At 40.6% G+C, this 21,002-nt stretch overlaps 1 protein-coding gene across 1 annotated transcript in view; it reads right to left on the reverse strand.

The window, feature by feature from the left end:
* The window catches only part of CCDC3 (coiled-coil domain containing 3), a 71,780-nt gene extending 53,469 nt beyond the window's left edge, over positions 1-18,311 (reverse strand). The window contains exons 1-2 of the mRNA XM_042469146.1: positions 17,817-18,311; positions 9,994-10,168 (exon numbers count right to left, since the gene is read on the reverse strand). Coding sequence (XP_042325080.1) covers positions 9,994-10,168; positions 17,817-18,199 — 558 coding nt within the window. The 5' untranslated portion in view covers positions 18,200-18,311. The remainder of the gene's footprint in view (positions 1-9,993; positions 10,169-17,816) is intronic.
* Positions 18,312-21,002: the final 2,691 nt, after the last annotated feature.

Consider the following 21,002-nt stretch of genomic DNA (forward strand, 5'->3'; position numbering starts at 1 on the left):
TTAAAAACTACCATTAGCCCAACTTTAGGCCAATGATAACTGATTGTTGGAGCTGTAGTCCAAAATATTCAGAAGGCCAGAGTTTTGCCACCAGTGATGTACAATGGATAAGGAATATATAGAATCATAGAACTGGAAGAGACCACAAAGGCCATCCATTTCAAACCCCTGACATCCAGAAAGACACAATCAAAGTATTCCTGACAGATGGCCATCCAGCCTCTGTTTAAAGACCTCCAAAGAAGGAGACTCCATACTCTTTGAGGGAGTGTGTTCCACTCTCAAACAGATCTTACCATCAGGAAGTTCTTTCTAATGTTTAAGTGGAAAGTTTGAAGTGGGTTAAACAGGAGCAACATGGTAAATTACTGAAAGATCCAAATGAAAATTATGCTATTTCTGATATATTCTGAGATTATATTCTACACACCTATGAAAGAGAGAGGAAAATATGTCATATGTTTTATGTCAGTGTCCCTACTTGACTTTGACACTGTACCATAGCTTGTGAGGAATCATTGAGAATAGCTGTCATGCACAGTGGCCAGAATCCAGAAAATATTAAACAATTTTCATTGAAATAAATCATGTTTTCTTTGGATTGTACTTTTTGGTTATAGTATGAGTACTCTTTAAATTTATGCTAGCAGTCCAAAATCCAATTGTTCCATTAAAGTCAGTGGAGCAAAATATTAGAGAGGTAGTCAAGGATGAACAAAAGAGTTCCCAAAAAAGTATGAACATGATTTCATAACAGTGTTCTGCTGTGAACTCCAGTAATGTTTGCAGCATTGTGATTACATGCACATGCAAAAATGAGCCAGTACACAAAGCCTTTCAGTATAGGCCAGTGTTGCATTCAGCTGCTAGTTATTAAGTATCTAGAAATCAAATCATATATGCCCATATGGGCATGTACAGCCCAAACTGGGGTACATTAAAGGCCCAATTCATGGCATGTGGTATGAGAAAACCAGAGGTTCAGTGAAGAAGAATAATTGAGAAAGTTAGAGGCCCAACCAAACCGAGCTGAGGAGGATATGAAGCTGCTGAAACCCAATCAATGGGACCTTTGTGGCATCACCTGGCAGATGCAACATCTTGAAAGGACGGAGATGGCAAGGATTCATTTCAGTTAGCACTGAGAGCTATCTGACTGCATTTATAGTAAAGAGACATCTCTTATTGGCAGATACAAAAGACACATTTCAGACAGTGCTTCACATCATATCAGAATGATGAAGTTATAAAGATGTGCCCTTTTCTGCTAATGGAGGTAGTTATCTCACTAATATCAGCTATTTTGCTAGAATTATATTATTGCAGGGCCTGGTCTCCAGGAGGCTCAAAAGGCCTTGTGTTTTCCAAGGCTTTTACTTTTGTGAAATCTGAGGACTTCCTAAGACTGCTGTGCATGAATGCACTGGACCCTTGACCTTATGAATAGCACATTAGCCAAGTTTGTTTAGTTAAGATGACAAAAGAACATCAGTAAGGCCATTAGCATATTTATGAAATGGGCTTAGTTCTCAGCATGCCTGTCAAGCAAAATAAAAGAAAGAAAAGCTTTCAAGCTTGGCCTGGTGACTTGTCCAATGGTGTATTGCCTAGGCATGTGGAAGGACCAGCCTAACCTCTTCCTTTGAAACATAACATACTTGAAAGATGTTCTTCCTTTCCAACCAGGACAGCCTCTTAGAGGCACAGAGAGATACATTCATCAATTAGACAGAAGTCCAGATGAGTAAGGCAATGTAAGTTGCTATAAATGGTGCCATCAATGACTATGAAAAGTCGCAGTGCATGGCTTCTAAACCAGAGGATAGTGGCATAAAAGATCAAGGGAGAGGGCAAAGGTTCAGCAAGCTGATCAGAGCCACATATATTTACTGAGGAATAGGGCTCAATGACCTTACAAGAAAGCTGAAGGACACGAATGTTTCATTCAGCGGACTGGATTATAGAATGAATATGTGTTAGGAGGTTGCTTCAGAATCTAATGAATCCTTAATCTAGAACCAAATCAGGATGAGTCAACCAGATTCAGAAGTCTGGTCCTCCAAAACAGACCAAATTTGAGCCAGAGAGTTCTTGAGGATTGATTCATGATTTGGATTTAGATGAACAAAGGGACAGAGACGGGATATTTCCAAAAAATGATGCACTTCTCCCAGATTCGCCATATAAGAAAAACTCTAGACTGATAGTTACAAAGAGGCTAATATAGCATCAATACCTAAAGAAGATCAGGATCTGACATCAACAAAAAACTACAGACCAGTATCATTATTGAGCAATGAATTAGATCCAAAACACAATGCAGAAATAATTCAGTTTGAGACCACTTAAACTTCCTTTAATTGCCCTTGCTCAATGATAGGGAATTCTGGAAACTGTGGTTTTGTGAGACATTCAGGCTTTTTGGATTTCGGCGCAAGAAACTTTTTATAGAAGAAAAACAATGTGTAATGTAAGATGGCCTTTTAGAGGTTTGTCAAGAGGAATAGAAAATTAAATCAAAAGAGCAGCCAGTAGTAGGGAGACATCGTTTTCAGTGGTTTTCTTTCTTACAGTTATCAGAAAGTTTTAAAATGGATAAAAAAGTTATGGTTCTAAGTGAAATAAGTCAGAATTCAAAATGCAATTGTGTACAGATGGTGAACATGTGATTGCTAAAATGCATAATTTTTTGTTGAAATTTGAAATGGAAAAAGAGCAAGTTAAAGAATCTATGGTAAAATGAGCTAAGGATTTTGGTTACAACATACAGATAGATCAACTGGAAAATATGTGGTTGAAGGAATTGAAACTTACAGTGTGCTGTGACCTAAAAGAGAATTTCTATAAAATGATGAATTGTTGGTATATGACACCAGAGAGATTGTCTAGATTAATGTATAAAGTTGTTTCTAATGTATATTTGGAAATATGAACAACATGAAAGGAAATTTTATCATATGTGGTTGACTTATGAAAAAGCTACAAAATTTTGGATTCAAATACATAAATTGATGCAGAGGATTTTAAAAACTACTATTAGGTTGAAACTGGAATTGTTTTGTTTTGTTTTGGTACTGTTGGATGTACAGCTGGAGAAGACCCATGGAAGATTACCTCAATATATGACCATGACAGTAATATTGTTGTATGTGCAAAAATGAAAGAATTCGGCATTACCTATGATGGGTGAACAGACATAGCAGAACTGGAAGCTGCCTTGGATCCCACTCTGGGAGAAAGGTGGCATATAAAAATAAATAAATAAATAAATAAATAAATAATGTCATGTTTCATTAGAGAATGTCAATGTGGTATAGTTAATTCAGCTTTTGACTAGGGCTGCATCCAGAAATAATCCGGGTTGACACCACTTTGACTGCCATGGCTCAATGCTATGTAATTCTGGGAATTGTAGTTTGTTGTGGCACCAGAGCTCTCTGACAGAGAAAGCTAAATGTCTCACAAAAATACAGTTCCCAGAGTTCCATAGCATTAAGCCATGGCAGGTAAAGTGGTGTCGACCTGGATTGTTTTTACAGTTTGGATGCAGCCTAGGACTCTGGAGACCAGAATTTGAATCCATTTCAGCCATGGAAGCACACTGGAGGTCACCCAAGTCACACTCTCTCAGCCTCAGAAGATGGCAATGGCAAGCCCCCTCTGAATAAACTTGTCAAGAAAAGCCCATGATAGGTTCACAGTGTTTGTTGTTGTTAGCTGCCTTTGAGTCAACCTCAACAACTCATGGCGACCTGTGAATGAGATATCTCCAAGCCCCCCTACCCTCTACCTCTCTGCTCAGGTCCTGTAGGCTCAGGATCACAGTCTCCCTTATTGAATCTATCCATCTGGCATGTGGTCTTCCTCTCTTTCTACTGCCCTCTACCTTCCTCAGCATCATTGTCTTTTCTAATGAGCCGTGCTTTCTCAGGATGTGGCCAAAGTACAACAGCCTCAATTTAATCATTTTAGCTTTCAAGGAGAGTTCAGTCTTGGACTGTTTTAAGGCCCAATTGTTTGTCTTGTTGGCCAGTCATGGTATCCTCTGCATTCTTCTCCTGCACCACACCTCAAATGAATTAATTTTCTTCCTATCTGTTTTCTTCACTGTCCAGCTCTCACAGCCATACATGGTAATGGGGAATACAATGGACGATTCTAACTTCAGTGTACAGCTGTATATCTTTACACTTTAGGATTTTGTCTATTTCTTTCATAGCTGCTCTTCTCATTCCTAATCTTCTGATTTTTTGACTGCAGTCTCCGTTCTCATCGATGCTTGATCCAAGGTGTGGGAATTCTTTAACTATTTCGATTTCCTCATTATTTAGGTTGTATTTATGTAAATCCTCCATGGTCATTGTTTTTGTTTTGTTTATGTTTAACATTAGGCCCGCCTTTGTGGTTTCTTCTTTGACATTCTTTAGTAACTGTTGCAAGTCTATGATGCTGTCCACTAGTAGTATAATATCGTCTCCAGATCTTAGATTATTGATGTTCCTTCCTATTTTCACTCTTCCTTCTCCTGTGTCTAAAGCTGCTCTATGTCCAGCTTTTCTGCATACAAACTGAACAGATAGGGTGATAAAATGGTTAGGCTTAAGGTCGCCATAAGTCAGAAATGACTTGAAGGCACACAACAGGAATGACAAAATATCAGTAACACTTTTCAAAAACTAGAAAGCCCTTACAGAACTTTTTGCAAAAAACAAGAAAGAAAAAAAAAATGATTTGGTAACTCTTGGCTTTGGAGATTGGAAAGAATAGGTTATTGAAAGAAGAGAATTTGTTGTACTAGTAGAGAGTGAAATCTAAATGACTACATCAGTATATAATTGCTGAAAGGAAGATCAGAAGTTGTCCTTTCTTTGCTTTTGTTCTTTAATCTGTTCTTTTCTTTTCTTTCTTATAATTTCTGTAGTTCTTACTGTATTTAAAACTTTGGATAAAAAGGGAAATGCTGAATGTTTAAGGCCTTCTGCTTTTCACACTATATGCTCTGTAGCTATCATTTTTTTCTGTGCTATTTCACTTTCTCTACCAAATAAACAACAACAACAACAACAACAACAAACTAAAATGTTCTTCCCTCATCATAATTCCATAGTCCCTGTCCTTCCAAAATTCTGCATGTTCCTTGCCTACAAACACCTCTATGACATACAGCATTTTCATATATATACACATCACATACACATACACAAATCTGAACCTACCCTTCTACCCAAAGCTTTGCTCGTATGCTAAGTTTCATTTCAAACTTGAGCCACCTCTCTACAGTACATTGTTTTCGTAGCCATTGCTTACAAAAAGCTGAAGAGAGTTATATCCCCCAAGGATGTACATGAAGCTAACATGCATAAAAGTTAGTGGCATGATCACATCTGTGAAACATTTTGTCATTATTATTACTGTGAAGTATCCAGTTCTCTTTGTATTCTCCCCTTCAGTCCTTAGCCTACTGCATAATCAACCCATCTGCACACACACACACACACAGGTACAGTTAGAGTCCTTGGGGAAACATCACAGCCAAACATCTGTTTTTTAAAAAGCAGCTACTAAAGAAAAGAACACAGCCACACTTATAATGTATGTTATCTCCTCTCAAATCCATCCTGGAGAGAAGCCAGCAAAAAGCTCACACCCCCCCCCTCCCCACAACACACACAGGATGACAAGTAAATGAACAAAGAGATCTTCAATTGGGATTATAAGATTGCATGTGGAAGAAACCCATGAAAAGAGTAGCAGGTTGCTACAAATCCATTTTCAAAAGCTCAGCAGCTCCCTTATCTAAAAACTATGCTGATCACACAAATAAGGGCTTCTGTGGGATTAGACGTTTATTATAGGGGCTTTACAAATAATACCTTGCTCTACTGCTATAGTTCTTCATATGAGAGGCAGAAGTAGTTGGAAGAAGTACAAGCAAAAGCAAAGGAGAAGATTCTCTTCCCTGTTACCCAGCTCCCGGATTGGGTCAAAAGAACTCCTGACCTTCCAGTTAGCAAAAGCAACTGTTGGGGCACCTGAATTGCATATAATCCTCACAATCGTCTTGTGAGGTAAATTGAGAGATTGTAACTGGTTCAAGTTTCATCTAGTGAGCTTTGTGGTGGGCATTTGAATTTGAAACATTATTAAGCTGTCAAAGGCCTGAGACAGATGGGCTGAAAGGGGCATGGTGGTGGCGATACTAGGGTTCCAGACTGCGCCGCAACTGCACCGGAATCCTAGTATGTCAGAGCGGCAGCATGATGGTGGCGTACTGTCCACATGGGCACTGCCATCTTTACCTAAGGGACACATAGGATCTGCACGTTGCTGCACGTCCATTATATCATGAGTGTGCCAGTGGCACACTCGCTGCATAACCCAGGCGCTGCAAGGAGACCTGGAAGTACCGTGTTCTTTTTACTCCGCAGGGACATTGCACTGTTTGGCAGCTGTGGCATCCCTCCAGAGTTAAAATGGGCACCTGCAGACCGCCATTTTTGGGTAGACTGTACTATGCCAAAAATTCCAGACTTCAGCAACTTTTATTCAGATGGGCTGGCATAGTTATCTCAAAATATCTGCAGGTTCAGATTAAAAGCCTTCTCAAGTTCAGCCTCTGATTTTTTCCAAAACCAGATGGTGGTGGGAAGCAGCAAATCCGGACAGGAGAGCTACGTTCTTCTTCCTCTGTGTCTCGAGAACTGACATCCAGAGGCATACTGTTTCTGGTCCTGGAGGCAGTATACAGCCATCATGATGAGTAGCCAGAGAAAGACATGTCATTTATCCTTTTCTCTAATACTTTTCTAGAGCCATCCAAGTGGATGGCCACTGTCACATCCTGCAGAAACAATTCCAGAGTTAAAGAAATATTTGTTTTTCTTTGGTCTGAATCTCCCACATTATACTCTCATTGGATGGCCCTAGGTTTTAGTATTATGAGAGGGAAGGGAGGAAATGCTTTCTGTCCAAATGTACCACACTATGCATAATTGTATATAATTCTTTCGTGTCTACTCTTATCTTTGTTTTAAAGTGAATCACTCCAAAATGTCGCAACTTTCCTTATAGTGGAGCTTTTCACTCCCATGATTATTTTGGTGTCCCATGTCTACAGTATCGCTTGGAATGTGTGATGACCAGAACTGTGCAAGTGTCATGTAGTAGTTTGAGTGTTGGACTAAGACTCTGAAGATCAGGGTGCATATCCCCACTAAACCATGGAAACCAACTGGGTGACATTGGTCAAGTCACACTCTCCCATCCTCAGAGGAAGCCATTGGCAAACCCCCTCTGAGCAAACTTTGCCAAGAAAACCCCATGGTACGTTTGCCTTAGCACCACCCTAAGTCAGATATGCCTGGGGGGGCGCACACACACATACACAATCTGTGCACAAAATTCCAAGTTTGAATTGCACAGTAGATTTGTATAAGAGCTAAGGAAAGTTTCATATGAATGTGGATGAAATAACTTCTCCAGAGGTCACGAAAAACCAGACAAACATATTTTCTATTTTGGTCAGTTGGCAATTTAAATCCTAAACACATGGTAAAGAATCAGGTTCATGGAACTTAACGTCCCTTGTACTTCAGAACATGATTTTATGCTACTTGCGACATCTTTTAATGATAAGGATCTGCATATGGAAAATGTAATGGAAAAACTTTCTTCATGGTTCTGGGTGTAGTTCCATCCTGAAATGTGAAGGTCTCTCACACACTCCAACACTATGCCAGCGTGCGTATACACTGAGAGAGCATGCAAACAACCTAGAGAGTGTTTCTCCTTACTGCTTCTCTGACAAGCTCTCTGATAAATGCAAGCAGATTAGTTCTTTACTATAGTTTACCATAATCCCGGTGGATCTCCGCCAAAACGGAATGATGCAAAACAATCAGTGAAAGAAGTCTAATGTCATACCAGCACCCACATTTCTTCTTGTCCTCTTGTCCCTGCCATCTAAAAACCTACTCCAGAGGGTTTTTCAGCAGGTTTGGAATGTACTATATTCCTAATTCTGCTGACAGAAGCAACACATTCAGATTTTCCTATGAGCCACCCCACTGCATCCTGGCTAGCATGAAGCATTTTCACAGTGCATTTGAATGGGGAAGTTCCACATAGCTACCAACCTCTAAATTCTACACTTCATTACATAGACCTACCACTGTGGAATCTGATACAGCTACTTCCTATAGTAATTCATGGATGGAATTCACTTTGAAAACATCTGCACGAAAATATTCTTATATACTTTAAACAAGAAAAGCAACTCTGGATATGGGCTGTAGGCATTTCTGAAGGAAATGTTTTCACATGTAAAATGAGTATGACCTCTGCGCTTTAAGAACTGCAAGTATGTTCTCAAGAATCACTATTTAAATATCAATTCAAACAGCCGTCTCTGTACTCTATAATCTACTCACAGCTGCAAGAGGTCAGGGGGCAAGACAGCTGCAACTTAGCTTGTAACACATTTGCTTCTCAGTTTCTAGTATTGCCACTGGGAGTTTTGACATGTGCCTTCTATTACTTGAGTTAATGGGGCTGATTCATGGCTTGTACATAAGAGTCTGTTGCATCCCAGTGGCAAAGTTCCCTCCAGGGTGGTGGGATGGGAAATAATTGAAAAAATTAATACTTCGATTTGCTATGAATTCAGTGTGCCAACAATGGATGCTTCCAGACAGATAAGTCCTAACCAGAGCTTGGAACTCTTACTTGTTTGGGATTACATTTCCCAAACAAATGCACACACTCCAATATCATCAATGGCCATGCTAGCTGAAGGTTGCCGGAAGCTGTAATCCAAACTAACTTTTCCATGGTCTGTTTCTAGTACTACCACTCAAATGACATTGTAGACCTAGTCCATCTTTTCTCCTTAATGGATTTTCTGTGATAAGAAAGTAAATAGAAAGAGCAGTGGGAAAACACAGGAGGTTTGCAAACAGAAGACTACAAATATCACACAAACACACAATTCTATGCATGGAGGCCTCATGTGAAAGCATCCAATACCTTTTCCTCTCCATATAAAGCCTGTCTATATTTTAAGACTGTGAGTTCCTTGGGGCAGGGGACTGCCTTTTCACCCTGCACCATAAATATCCTCCTGCATTGATGGTGCTATATAATTGACAAATAGGAATATACATAAAATAAGTATACTTAAAATAAGTACAAGTAAGCCTAATCCAACCATTCCTCTTCCACCAAAATTACACGCAAGAGTTTCTCATTACTGTTTCAGAGTATTCTTTCATCTGACAAGGAAGAAAAGTGTACCAAAATCAGAGGATGTAAACATTCCCACAACTGATATCTCCATTTGGAAAACATGTTGATTAAAAATATGTGAGACATCTGTGGTCCTCAAGGCTGCAGTACTTGGCGCCAGCTATAATGAGGGGAAGGTCGTAAAAGGAAAGACTGGCACCATCCCATTCATTTTGTTCACACTTTGTGCCTTAGGAGATACTGTGGAAGTTTACCAATATGATGCCACTTTCAAACAAAGCTTTCATGATCAAGAAAAGCTTAGAAAAGTTAGAGTTTGTTTTTTTGTTTGTTTGTTTTTTACTATAACATCCAGAATCCTCCATCCTCAAAGCCATTGGTCATGATAGCTGGGGTTTCTGGATGCTCTAGCATAAAAAATGTAACTGTTGTTGTCCCAAACTTTGCAAGTAAAAAGGCACTATTGGCTGATCTGAACATAGGTCAGCTTTCATAGAAACATAGAATCATAGAGTTGGAAGAGACCACAAGGGCCTTCCAATCCAATCCCCTGCTATGCAGGAACTCTCAATCAAAGCATCCCTGACAGATGACCATCCAGCCTCTGTTTAAAGACCTCCAAGGAAGAAGATTCCACTACACTCTGAGGGAGTGTGTTCCACTGTCGAAAAGCCCTTACTGTCAGGAAGTTTCTCCTAACGTTGAGGCGGAATCTGGAGAACTGTCCCCAGTAAAACAAAATAACCTTACTCTGTTATCCTCTTGAATCTCCCAGTCACTGGAGAAGCTTATGGCATGTTGCCCTTGAGTGCAGTTGGAAAACTGGAAAAGACTGGAAAACATCCGTCTGTTTTCCTGGGTATCTGGAAAGATGGCATCCTGGAAATTTACTCCATGTGGAAGGAGGTTGTAATTCTCATCCATTCTGAAAGGGGAAAGCAGAGATAATGGTTAAGTTCCTTATATCATGATCTTTTGGACCCTCTGTACAGCATAATATACACCTTTCCTTAGCAAATCAGCCTGCAGCTGTGGCAGACTCACTGCAATACACTTAACTGTGATAATAAGGCCTTTGTTTCTATGAGCTCAGTAGAGGCTACTCTAGTCCAGGACCAGCCCTACCATTAGGCAGAGTGAGATGATTGTTTCAGGCAACACATGCTAAGAGCAGACAGCAACTTCCCAACTATTCCTCCTGGATTTCTGGCTGTTCCTTCTAGTGGAAGGACAGCGCTATATATACTACATGGCATATCTGTACTGTCTAAATGACCCTGCTGCCCCAGAGGGTGTGATGAAGGACACATCTCCACTGCCAGCCTTGAATTAAATGTCAATTTTCAATCCAATTTGTTCTGTACCTCAGATGAGAAGGGCTATCATCTTGTCCTTCACCTCAGCCAGCAAAACGTTCTGGGCAAGCCTTACTCAAGTACGCATAACTTATGTAGGAGGACAGGACCATGCCTTAATGCTTCCTAGGATTTAATATTATATTAACACTCCCTTCCAGTTTATGTTTTTGAAGTAAGCTTTTTGGAGAAATGTACACAGGCTACTGTCACTTCTTCACAGCTTCTTTTGAGCTATGAAGCAAAGTGGAAAAAAATCATGTTTTAAAATGTGTTTGTTTTTAAAACTATTTGGTATAAGAGTTTCTAAAATAATCTCATAAATTATTTCAGTGCATCCCTTTCCCCTCTGGGGTAAAACAGATGAAAATCATGAACGGTTTTTTGATTACAAATGTTGATTTTAGAGATGTTTGATGTGGAAGACTTCTAATCCAAATTTGCAGGATGGCAATATTGCCCTAAAGGGTGGCACAAAACAAGACAATAATGGGACTTTTCTGACAGCCAATTTTAAGAGTATTTAACATGCATCCAATTATAGATCATAGGCCAAAAGTATACCAGGATGTGAGGTAACTGCAGCATGGCTTCACATCCTTCTGGAAATGTGTGAGAAGTGAGATCAGGTTAGGATGTCTTAACTACTGCTCATGACTCCAGGGTTAGTGCTCAAATGGGAGGGAACCAGGATGAGACATTATTAGAGGAATCCCATGCAGTCATGTTTAGCAAGGTGATGGAGATAAGAGCTTGAGAGAGTTACTTTATTTAGACGATGGCTCCCAGAATTGCTCAACTATTATGGCCATGCTAGCTAAGGTGTTCCAGGATTTGAAGTCCAAAAATGTAACTTATCCAAGCACTGGTAAAGATGGACCAAATGCAGGGGAGAGGAGATTGCATATTTTATGTCAAGGAGATGTTCTGTACAGTTTGATGAATGTTAACATGTACTTTGAAATCTTGCACATTCTTTTCCCAAAAGATGTTGATACTACTCAAATAGTATTGTTTTCCTTTTGTGAATCTTCACATGGACCTACCTTGTTCCTGTTTGGTTGAGTTTGAAAGGAGAATTTGGTAAGTGCCCAAGGAGGTAATGCACTGAGTTACTTTTTTTTCCAGTTCAGATCCAAGCAATGGGGGAGAGGGCTGTGATCTATAGAAATAAACACATGCCTGATGTGTACTAGTCAAGATAAAGTGCACCTGTTTGGGCCTCTGAAAGAAATGTGGAGTAAAACAGCAATGTGGGGTTTTCACAGCAATGTCTCCAAGACATGCCGCTTAAGCTACTGTGTCTTCAAAAGAAAGGTTCATTGGTACTGATGCTGAAATTAGATGTGATGGTGGCTACAATGACACCTCTTGGAAACTGGTGGGCCAACCAAGCAGTCAATGGGGGGGGGAGTGGGGAGAAGCTGCTTTAACTTTAAAGTTTGGACTGAAAAACTGGAATGGATTCACTGGCCCACTGATATCAGAGCCACCAACCATCCTCCCCCCACACATGCCACTCCATAGTTTTTCACCCCACCTAAAAAATTGTTTTCTATCTTCTGAAACACTCCAAAGGGGAAGAGGCTGCAGGGAGGAATAGGTTCAGCACCTTTCATCTGCACAGCCCTCTGCTCTTAAAATCTGTCCCATCTCTCTCTTTATATGTGACAGAACAGACCCACATTTTGAAAAGTCAACCTAGAGAGCTGTTGACAAGATGTTGGACTTGGACAGGAAGAAAGTTTAAGCACTTGCTTCAACATGGCCTCGCAGCATAGTCTCCTGGCAGTGATAGAGATCCAGTGGCCCACTCAGTGCTGTGGGCCATTGGCCATGCTAGCTCAGGCTGATGGGAACTAGAATCCAACACATTATAAAGGGCCACAGCTTCCTCATTCTTCCCTTCTGTATGTTTGAGAATCAAGACTCAGCTTGAATGGAAACTGTGCTCTGGTTCAGAAGTATATCCCATTGACTTAAGAGATATGAAAAATGGCTTCTGCATTGAAATAATTCACTATGCCACCTTTTGTATTTGACACTGTGTGTGCGTGTGTGTGTAGATGTGCATGCATGCACATGTGCTCATGCACCTTCAAATCACCTGTCAACTTATACTGATCCTATACATTTCACAGAGGTTTCCTATGCGAAGAATACTCAGAGATGGTTTGCCATTGTCTTCCTCTGAAATACAGCCTACAGCACCTTGATTCCTTGGTGGTCCCACATCTAAGTAGTAATACGACCTGACTAAAAACCAGATGAAGAGATATAGGATGGGATATGCTTGGCTCAGAAGTACTACTTATAAAAGGAGCTTGGAATTATTGTTGTTCATAAGTTAAACATGAAGGAGCAGTACAAAGATGCAGCAAAGAAGGCAAATACTATCTTATGTCCAAAACACACTGCAGAAATAATCCAGTTTGAAACTGCTTTAATTGCCCTGGCTCAGTCCTAGGGATTCCTGGGAATTATTGTTTATTGTGATACCAGAGCTCTCTGTCAGAGAAGGCTAAATGTCTTACAAAACTACAGTTCCCAGAATTCCTTACCATTGAGCCAGGACAGTTAAAGTGGTCTCAAACTGGATTATATCTGCAGTGTGTTTTGGATCATAAATAATATGAGGGATGGAGAACAAAACAGAGAAGTTGAAGTAACTGGGCATGTTCATCTTGGTGAAGAGAAGAATGGGGGTTGGAGGGGGCATGATGGCACTCTTTAAATATCTCAAGGGCTGCCCCAAAGTGGAAGGTGCAGGCTTGTTCTCTACTGCCTCAGGTTAGAACTAGGTCTTTTAAATTACAGGAGGGGGGTAGAAGGAACATTAGAAGGAACTTCTTGACAGTGAGAGTGATTTGGCAAGGTCTCCTTCTCTAGATATCTTTTAAAAGAGGCTAAACAGCTATCTGCTGGGGATGCTCAGTGCAGATTCTGCACTGAGCTGAGGGTTGGACCAGGTGGCCCAGAGAGCCCTGTCCAACTCTATAATTCTATGATTCTGTGGCTTTAGCTTCCAAGAAAAGATGCGCTCTGGTGACTTCAGGGTATTTAGCTGGTTGGTTGTTTGCTGATGCCTTCAGGTTGTTTCTGATGCACAGTTGAAATTATACAGGCATGGGATAAAGATGGGATTGCTCCCCCATCCTTATCCCATCTTTGACAAATTGCAGCACTATTGTCCCATCATTGAAGTGGCAATCCATTAACATAAACTCCTTTTACTGCCACTTCAGTGACAGGACAATGACAGGACAGTGATGGGATCTGCACAACATCGTTTGAAAGTCATTCATACGATCGCAGTCAATCACTCTTTCTAGACGGGATAATGTCTGGATAAGCATAATGTCATATGAAAATCTTCTCGCGATCTCGCCATGAGAATAGGAAAAGGATGGTACAAAGATGTTTCATCCCCTGTCTGGTAATCTCCTCTGAGCCTAAGGCAAAACTATCATGGGATTTTCTTGGCAAGATTTGCTCAAAGAGGGTTTGCCATGCCTTTGCCTTTCTCTGAGACTGAGAGAATGTGACTTTCCCAAAATAACCCAGGTGGTTCAAACCCTGGTCTCCATAATCATAATCCAATGCTCGAACCAATACACCATGCGGCATCCTACTTAGGTGCTATATAAGTTAAAAGATTCACAGAAGTTGTAATTTCTTCTGCTTCAGCATCATAGAAGAGGCCTGTGAGAAGCTTGCACACATTTACTAACAGAATCTGACCTAAGAACATTCATCTCCTTCCTCAACTTTGTCAGTCTTTAGTACAAGAGTGGCCACAGTCTGATGTGTGTGCCACCCGTGGTTCTCTCGCATGTTTGCATGCTGCCCATGTCCCCTCCACTAAAAAAGCCCCACAAAACAGCAGATAGTTGTCTCTAGGGAGTGCAATGGGTTATTTTTCTCATCTCCCCTCTGGCCTGTTGTTTGGTGGAGGAAGTTTTTTCAAAATCCAAAGTGACTGTCTAGTCACTTCCAGGTTTTAGGCAGAAAAAAGGAGACCATGTGCCCAAGAGATCAAAGTACACCAATGGGGTTTGTGCTTTGTAGCAAAGAGGGCACAGGGTCTCCCATGCCAGTGGACTAGTGATTCCAGTGAAAGTGGGGGTTTAGCCTTCCAGAGCTTGAAAGATGCCCACCCTCCTCTAGTACCTATAGGACACTAGCATCTGGCCATCAGATCGTATATTTTAACATTACTAGGACAGTGGTGGCTTTTCAGTGATGAAAAACTTGCATAGGCACTTTTAAACACTATAATTAAAGAGCATATTAATTTCCTGGGAACATCTCTAAGATGAAACATCAGTGTTGCTAAATAATACTTCAGGAATGCCAAAGACTAAAATCCTATACTCATTTATCTTGGAATCTGAGCAGGGTCAGCCCTGGTTAGCACTTGCATAGGAGACCACCAAGGAATACCAGGTGGTGTAGTATATATTTCTGATGAAGGCTCTGACAAAACCACCTCTCATTACCCCTTGCCTAAAAGATGGCTATGAAATTCATGGGGTTGCCATAAGTTGACACGTGACTTGAAGGCACATACAGAGAGAGAGAGAGCGATTCGTTATGCCACTGCTGACTTATGGATGGTTTCAGCAGATCATTCTATTCATTTTTCTTAATAGCAACTTTCTAAGTTCTGCCTGGGCTTAAGTGGACTTACTTTTTTGCTGGCAAATATAAATTGCACCTTGGACACAGAAATGCATGTGGAAATAGAAGCAAGGGATTAGTTAGCATAAATCCAAACTGGCATCTCTTTTGTTCACTGTGCTATATAAAGTTTACTTGCAATGTGTGTGTTTTTTCCCCATGCACCCATCAGGTGGCTAGTTCCAAAACAGAACAGGGCTTTTGTAATAGTTGCAAAAAACAGAGAGGTTGGATGGGTGAGTTAACCAAATGAAAAAAGGCGGCGCTTACCCTGCTTTCTAAATGAGGGATAGGGTACCATAGGATTTCAATAGTTTGGGACTTTATTGTTGTGTGCCTTCAAGTCATTTCGATGTTTGACCACCCTAAGGTGAATCATAGGGTTTTCTGCAGCTGTATGTGACATACCCATGGTCACACAGTGGGTTTCTATGGCTGACCATGGAATCGAACCCCAATCTCCAGAGTCGTACTCCAGTGCTCAAACCTCTACACCATGCTCTCTCTCTAGTTCAGGATACAACTCCCATAAGACCTTGTCATTGGCCATGTTGTCTAGGATTCTGGGAGTCAAAGTCTTGAACATCTGGAGGGCCAAAGCCCTCCCCTGTTCTACAGAACTATGAAAAGACAGCAGCCCTGACCTCCTTCACAAATGAAACTGTGGTAAATGTTTTAAACACATGATCTTACTACTTTCTTGTTTGAAACAAACTCTTAGAAAATCATCCCATTGTGATATAACATCTGCATCTTGTAGCATTCACACACTAGTTTCCAGGAGTCATCCCAAATTGTTGAAATATTCCATTGGAACTGGCTATCTGATGACATTAAATTATGGAAACTGGCACCAATTAAATATACACAAACCACATAGCTGATTCCAAATATACAACCTTTGTAGCAGAAAAATCAGCCTACTGTGCTCAACTTTTTTCTCAATTGCAAACATAACCCAAACAAAATATATTACAAATAAAACAATCTCTTGTCAGAAACAATCTTTAAACTGTAATTTAAAGTGTCCAGTACTCAAAATGTTACAGCACTAACTTTTTCTGTTAAATATAGTTGCAACAAGCAATTTAAAAACACATTTGTAACATCTCTGGCTTTCACCCAGCTTTGGTCAACCTTCTACTGTACTCTTGAAAATCCTCATTCATGTCCCATAGATCTGGTTGTTGTTCGCTGACAGCAGAAAGGCATTTTTCACATACTCAAATACAATGGTTTACTTACAGTTTACATACCATGAGGCAAGCTCAAGTGGCTGGCCTGTTCTTCTGATAGCATTTCTTGGCAACTGAATCATCTGAACCTTTTGCTCTTTTGACCTATGGTCGCTCTTTTGGGCAAGCTAGGTAGGCTGGCTTCATTAACAGCAAAGCAATTAAATGTTGCAGGTTGCATTTGGATCCTACATATTATTCTCCAAGAAGTTCAGGCAGCATACAGTACATAGGATTTTTCATGTTACCCTCCTAGGAAGCCTGGGAGGAGGGCTAGAGTGCAGGGTAAAGTAAAAGCATTTGGACATGAAGCAGGGAGACTTGGGTTCAAATTCTCACTCCGCTGTGTTGCTGACTGGATAACATTGAACCAATTACTATCTCATCAGCAAGAGGGGCAGACCTCTCCCTGGTTTGTAACTTTATAAGATGTGGAAATCTTTTTTAGTTTAGTTTAGTTTAGGGAAATTCAAAAAAGAAATACTCTCCCTTCTGTCTGTAAAGTGAAGTGATATGATAAAGACATCTTCCATTTCACTTTGCCCAAGCTATCCAAAACTCTAGCTCTCCATGTAACTGTTCTTAGCCCTACCATGAATTCAACAAGCAAATTACTCTGAAGATGCCAGCCAGAGATGCTGGCAAAACATCAGGAACAAACTCTTCTAGAACATGGCCATATAGCCCCAAAAACCCACAAAATACTAAGGATGCCGGCCATGAAAGCCTTCAACTTCACAAAGCAACTTACTATTTTTCGGTTTTCTGTCCTAACTACAGAGCTACTAATACTTCATATTCTTATCATGTAAGCCACCTTGATTGCTGCAGCAGAAAGAATAAATATAAGAATAAAGTTTATTATTATTATTTATTTATTTACTGTTTTGCCTTGTAAAGTTGTTGTTTATTAGGGATGGGCCAGGGCTACATGCCACTCTTCAGATTAGTCCTAGTCAGCATAGCTGGTGGGACAGATGCTAGGAGCTGCAGTACTACAGCAGGAAGGCCACACATTGCCATTGTTGTTGTTGTTATGTGCCTTCACCCCATTTGTCAAGATTACTGAGATGTTCTTACTATTACAATGTCTGAGAACATACAGTATTGTTGCTGCTGAATTTGTGTCTGTTACACTACACGAAAGTTATTTAAAAACACAAACACACAATGACACATACATCAGAGCTTGGAATGGCCATGCTTGCTGGGGATTCTGGGACCTGCAGTCCAAAAAGAAACTTTTCTAAGCTCTGAGATGGTGGAGGGGCTTGTTTGTGGTGGGTTTGGTAGATGTACTCACCTGAGGAAGAAGAAGTAGGAGTAATCTTGCATGACAGTGTGAGAGTGGCAGGAGAAATACCCCAGCCCTGTCAAATTCATCCTGGACCCTGCAGGGACTTCCAGCATGCTCCCCCAGGCCTGATCGCACAGCATCTCAATCTCAGCAGAGTAGAAGAGCCCTCCATCAGTGGCTTCGTACTGCCAGGGCAAATAGTTGTACATGCTGTACATGTCCTGGTGCAGGGCCAAGACTTTGGCATAGACAATGATTTCTGCCAGCTCAGCCCGACAGCTTTCACTCAGAGGTCTCCAGTCTGAGGGCAGCTGACAGCCCATGCTTGGTCGGAGCAGATTCCCAAGGCACAGGAGGGCAAGCATCAAGAGCAGCAGGCTTTGCAGCATGATGGATGGGAGAGAGGTGGATGCAGCAGTCTACACGCTGGATGCTAAAGTTTCCCAGATGCTTTAAAATATACACACACATACACAGAGAGGCTCAAAACCTGAGGCTAAGTTTATGAAACAGGATCCCAGTGAAATGCAAGAACTGATTGGCAAGAGGTTGGGGGCCTAAGGCTCACCAGTGGCTCAGAGGCAGACCAATGGGATCCCTTTATCAAAGGGAGGGAGGAGCAGTAACCAGAGAAGGTCTGCTGTTGTTGTTACATGCTTCCATGCGCTGTGCTCAGACTGTTGTAGTAGCTGCGGCAGAATCAGACTTGCAGCATGTCCCACACCAGAGGGGAAAGTTCCTTTTTGGACGACAACTCCCAGAATCCCCCAGCCAGCATGACCACCTACCCAGACAAACTTGTGTATTCCAAAATGTCACTTTTGCAAATCCACATCAGACTAAGAGACAAGGGCTGGGATGAATTCTCCTGTGTGCATGTGCCTTTTTAAAACAAACCTTGTACTTTTTTTGTTCCGCTGAAAAGAAAAGAAGGGTTAGAATGCAGGAAAGCACCTAGACTGTGTATTCTTCATAGTGTGAAGGGTTTCATCATCCTGTTCATTATTTTTGTAGGATTCAAAGATACAGACTTGTTAGTCTATAGAATCAGTAAGTAGAAAGATCTTCTACCACCTTTGAAACTACCTGAAAGAAAGAAGTTGGGACCTTGAGCTTTGTAAATTTAAGACTACTTCCTCAGATGCATTTATTTTTGTATTGCTTAAAAATTTAACACTGACTGCACAATAATGAAAAAGAATAACCTTTCATAGGCTTCCACTCTATTGCACACAGATAAAATTTAAAAGGAAAGGGGAAAGCTGAAAACTGCCCCTTGAAACAGGCCATTTTAAAATTATTAATCTTCAAACACTGGTTTAAACAAAGAAAGCCAGGGTGGTACAGAGTTAGGGGGCTGAAAGTGAGGTGGGATAAAGGCAAATAATAACATAACATATACTGGGATTATTATAAAGCAAGGCATATCTTAAAGGGAGTCTGGCAGAGGATGAAACTCAACAGTAGAGCAGATACATTTTTGTGTGCATCCGTGGTTCATTCCCTGGTATCTTGAGTGAAAAGGATCTTGGAAAGTATGCTGGGAAAGAGTCCTTGAGCAGCCACAGGTAGACACAACATCTCTGGGCTAGATTAATCATGGCATTATTAGTTCATCCAAGAAAAGCAAAGGTTGCACAAGGGAGAGATAGGAAGACATAGGAGTTTTAAAAAGGGGTTAGTGACAGATGTACAGTTTTGAAAGGAGTGTGTTGAGGCAAGGAGTGTCAACGCCAAGTAAAACTTGTGCAAAATTACATCCTCTTACATACATGCGCGTATCAACCATTTTCAAATCTGGGTTGGTGTAAAACAGATGAGACAGTTGCAAGGAACTGTGAGAGTTGTAGCCCCCATAATCCAAAGTGCCAAAAAAATTCAATCAGGATTAATGAATACTAGTCACTGATAAAGTTGTCTTCTGCTGCCAGTTTGTCTAATCACCTTAAAGCTAGCAGCCATTATTACATCTTGCAACAGTAGGTTCCAAAAGTTAATGGTGTGTAGTTTCTTTTCTCTCTCCTGAATGTAACAAGTTTCCGTGACTGACCCTGAATTTTAAGAGTATGAGAGAGGAAAGGAGAAATACAGACACATGTAAACATAGACACGCATAGTGTAGTCCCACTTTTCACGCCACCATAATTTTATATGTTGTTTATTAAGTCTCTCCATTAGGTTATGTTTTTTCTAAACGGAAAAAAAATCCCAAATGCCTTATGTTCTCCCATTTTATTATTCTGCCTAAATCTGGAATTAGCTGAACACATCCTTCCCCACGTGCCCCTGCCCGACATTCTTGTGAATTTATTCCTTGGCAAGCAATATATTATTTCATAACGCTCAGGAAATTCTTGATCCTGGAAGCTGCACCATGTGTATTTTTGAAAAAATTAATTCCTTCCCTCATTAAGAAACAATCACATTGCATGTGATTTCTAAAGCATGACTATAAAAAAAAACCCCAAAAGCCCACGACATTGTGTTCCCCTGAAAGTTGTAAATTTATATGACAAAAGCTGCTGTTCCTTAGATCATGAGTGGGGTATTAATGGCCTTCCTAAGGTTTTGAACCTCAAATCCCAAAAGCCCCAGTTAGCATATCAAATGGAAAAGAGTTATGGAGGTTGTAGTCCCAACTATCTGGAAGAACAAAGATCCCACACAATAACCTTATGTGGACCCGGAGCATGTTTTATCTTTCTCAGTACACCTCAGCTATACTGACAATACTGGCTTCAGGAACAATGCACTCACAGCGGAGCTGTTTCTTGCAAAAGAGATGGCCCCACATCTCTGGCCACTGGTTGATGCTCCCCTTCCTACCCATTGACCTAGTGGTTCTCAAACATTTTACCAAGTGACTTATCCCTACATGCAGACATCACCCCTCCAGCTCAACATAGTATACGAATAAAAATATTTAGTTTAGTGTGTGTGTTTTTGTTCGCACATTCATGTATATTCATATATTAACATTTTATAAGGAAATAACATAGTTCAAATTGGAATAGTTTTATTTAAATAAATCCAACACTTAACACATGTGTACATTTTAAGCATACTGTTTCACACACAGCCACATCACATACACCTGTGTTCACTGATATGCACACATTCAATCGTGCTACTTCATTCATTCTTTCATTCATTCACACACATTCCCATTTACTCTCTCACACACACAGGCAC

The sequence above is a fragment of the Sceloporus undulatus genome, chromosome 5 (assembly GCF_019175285.1).
Source record: "Sceloporus undulatus isolate JIND9_A2432 ecotype Alabama chromosome 5, SceUnd_v1.1, whole genome shotgun sequence".
NCBI lineage: Eukaryota > Metazoa > Chordata > Lepidosauria > Squamata > Phrynosomatidae > Sceloporus > Sceloporus undulatus.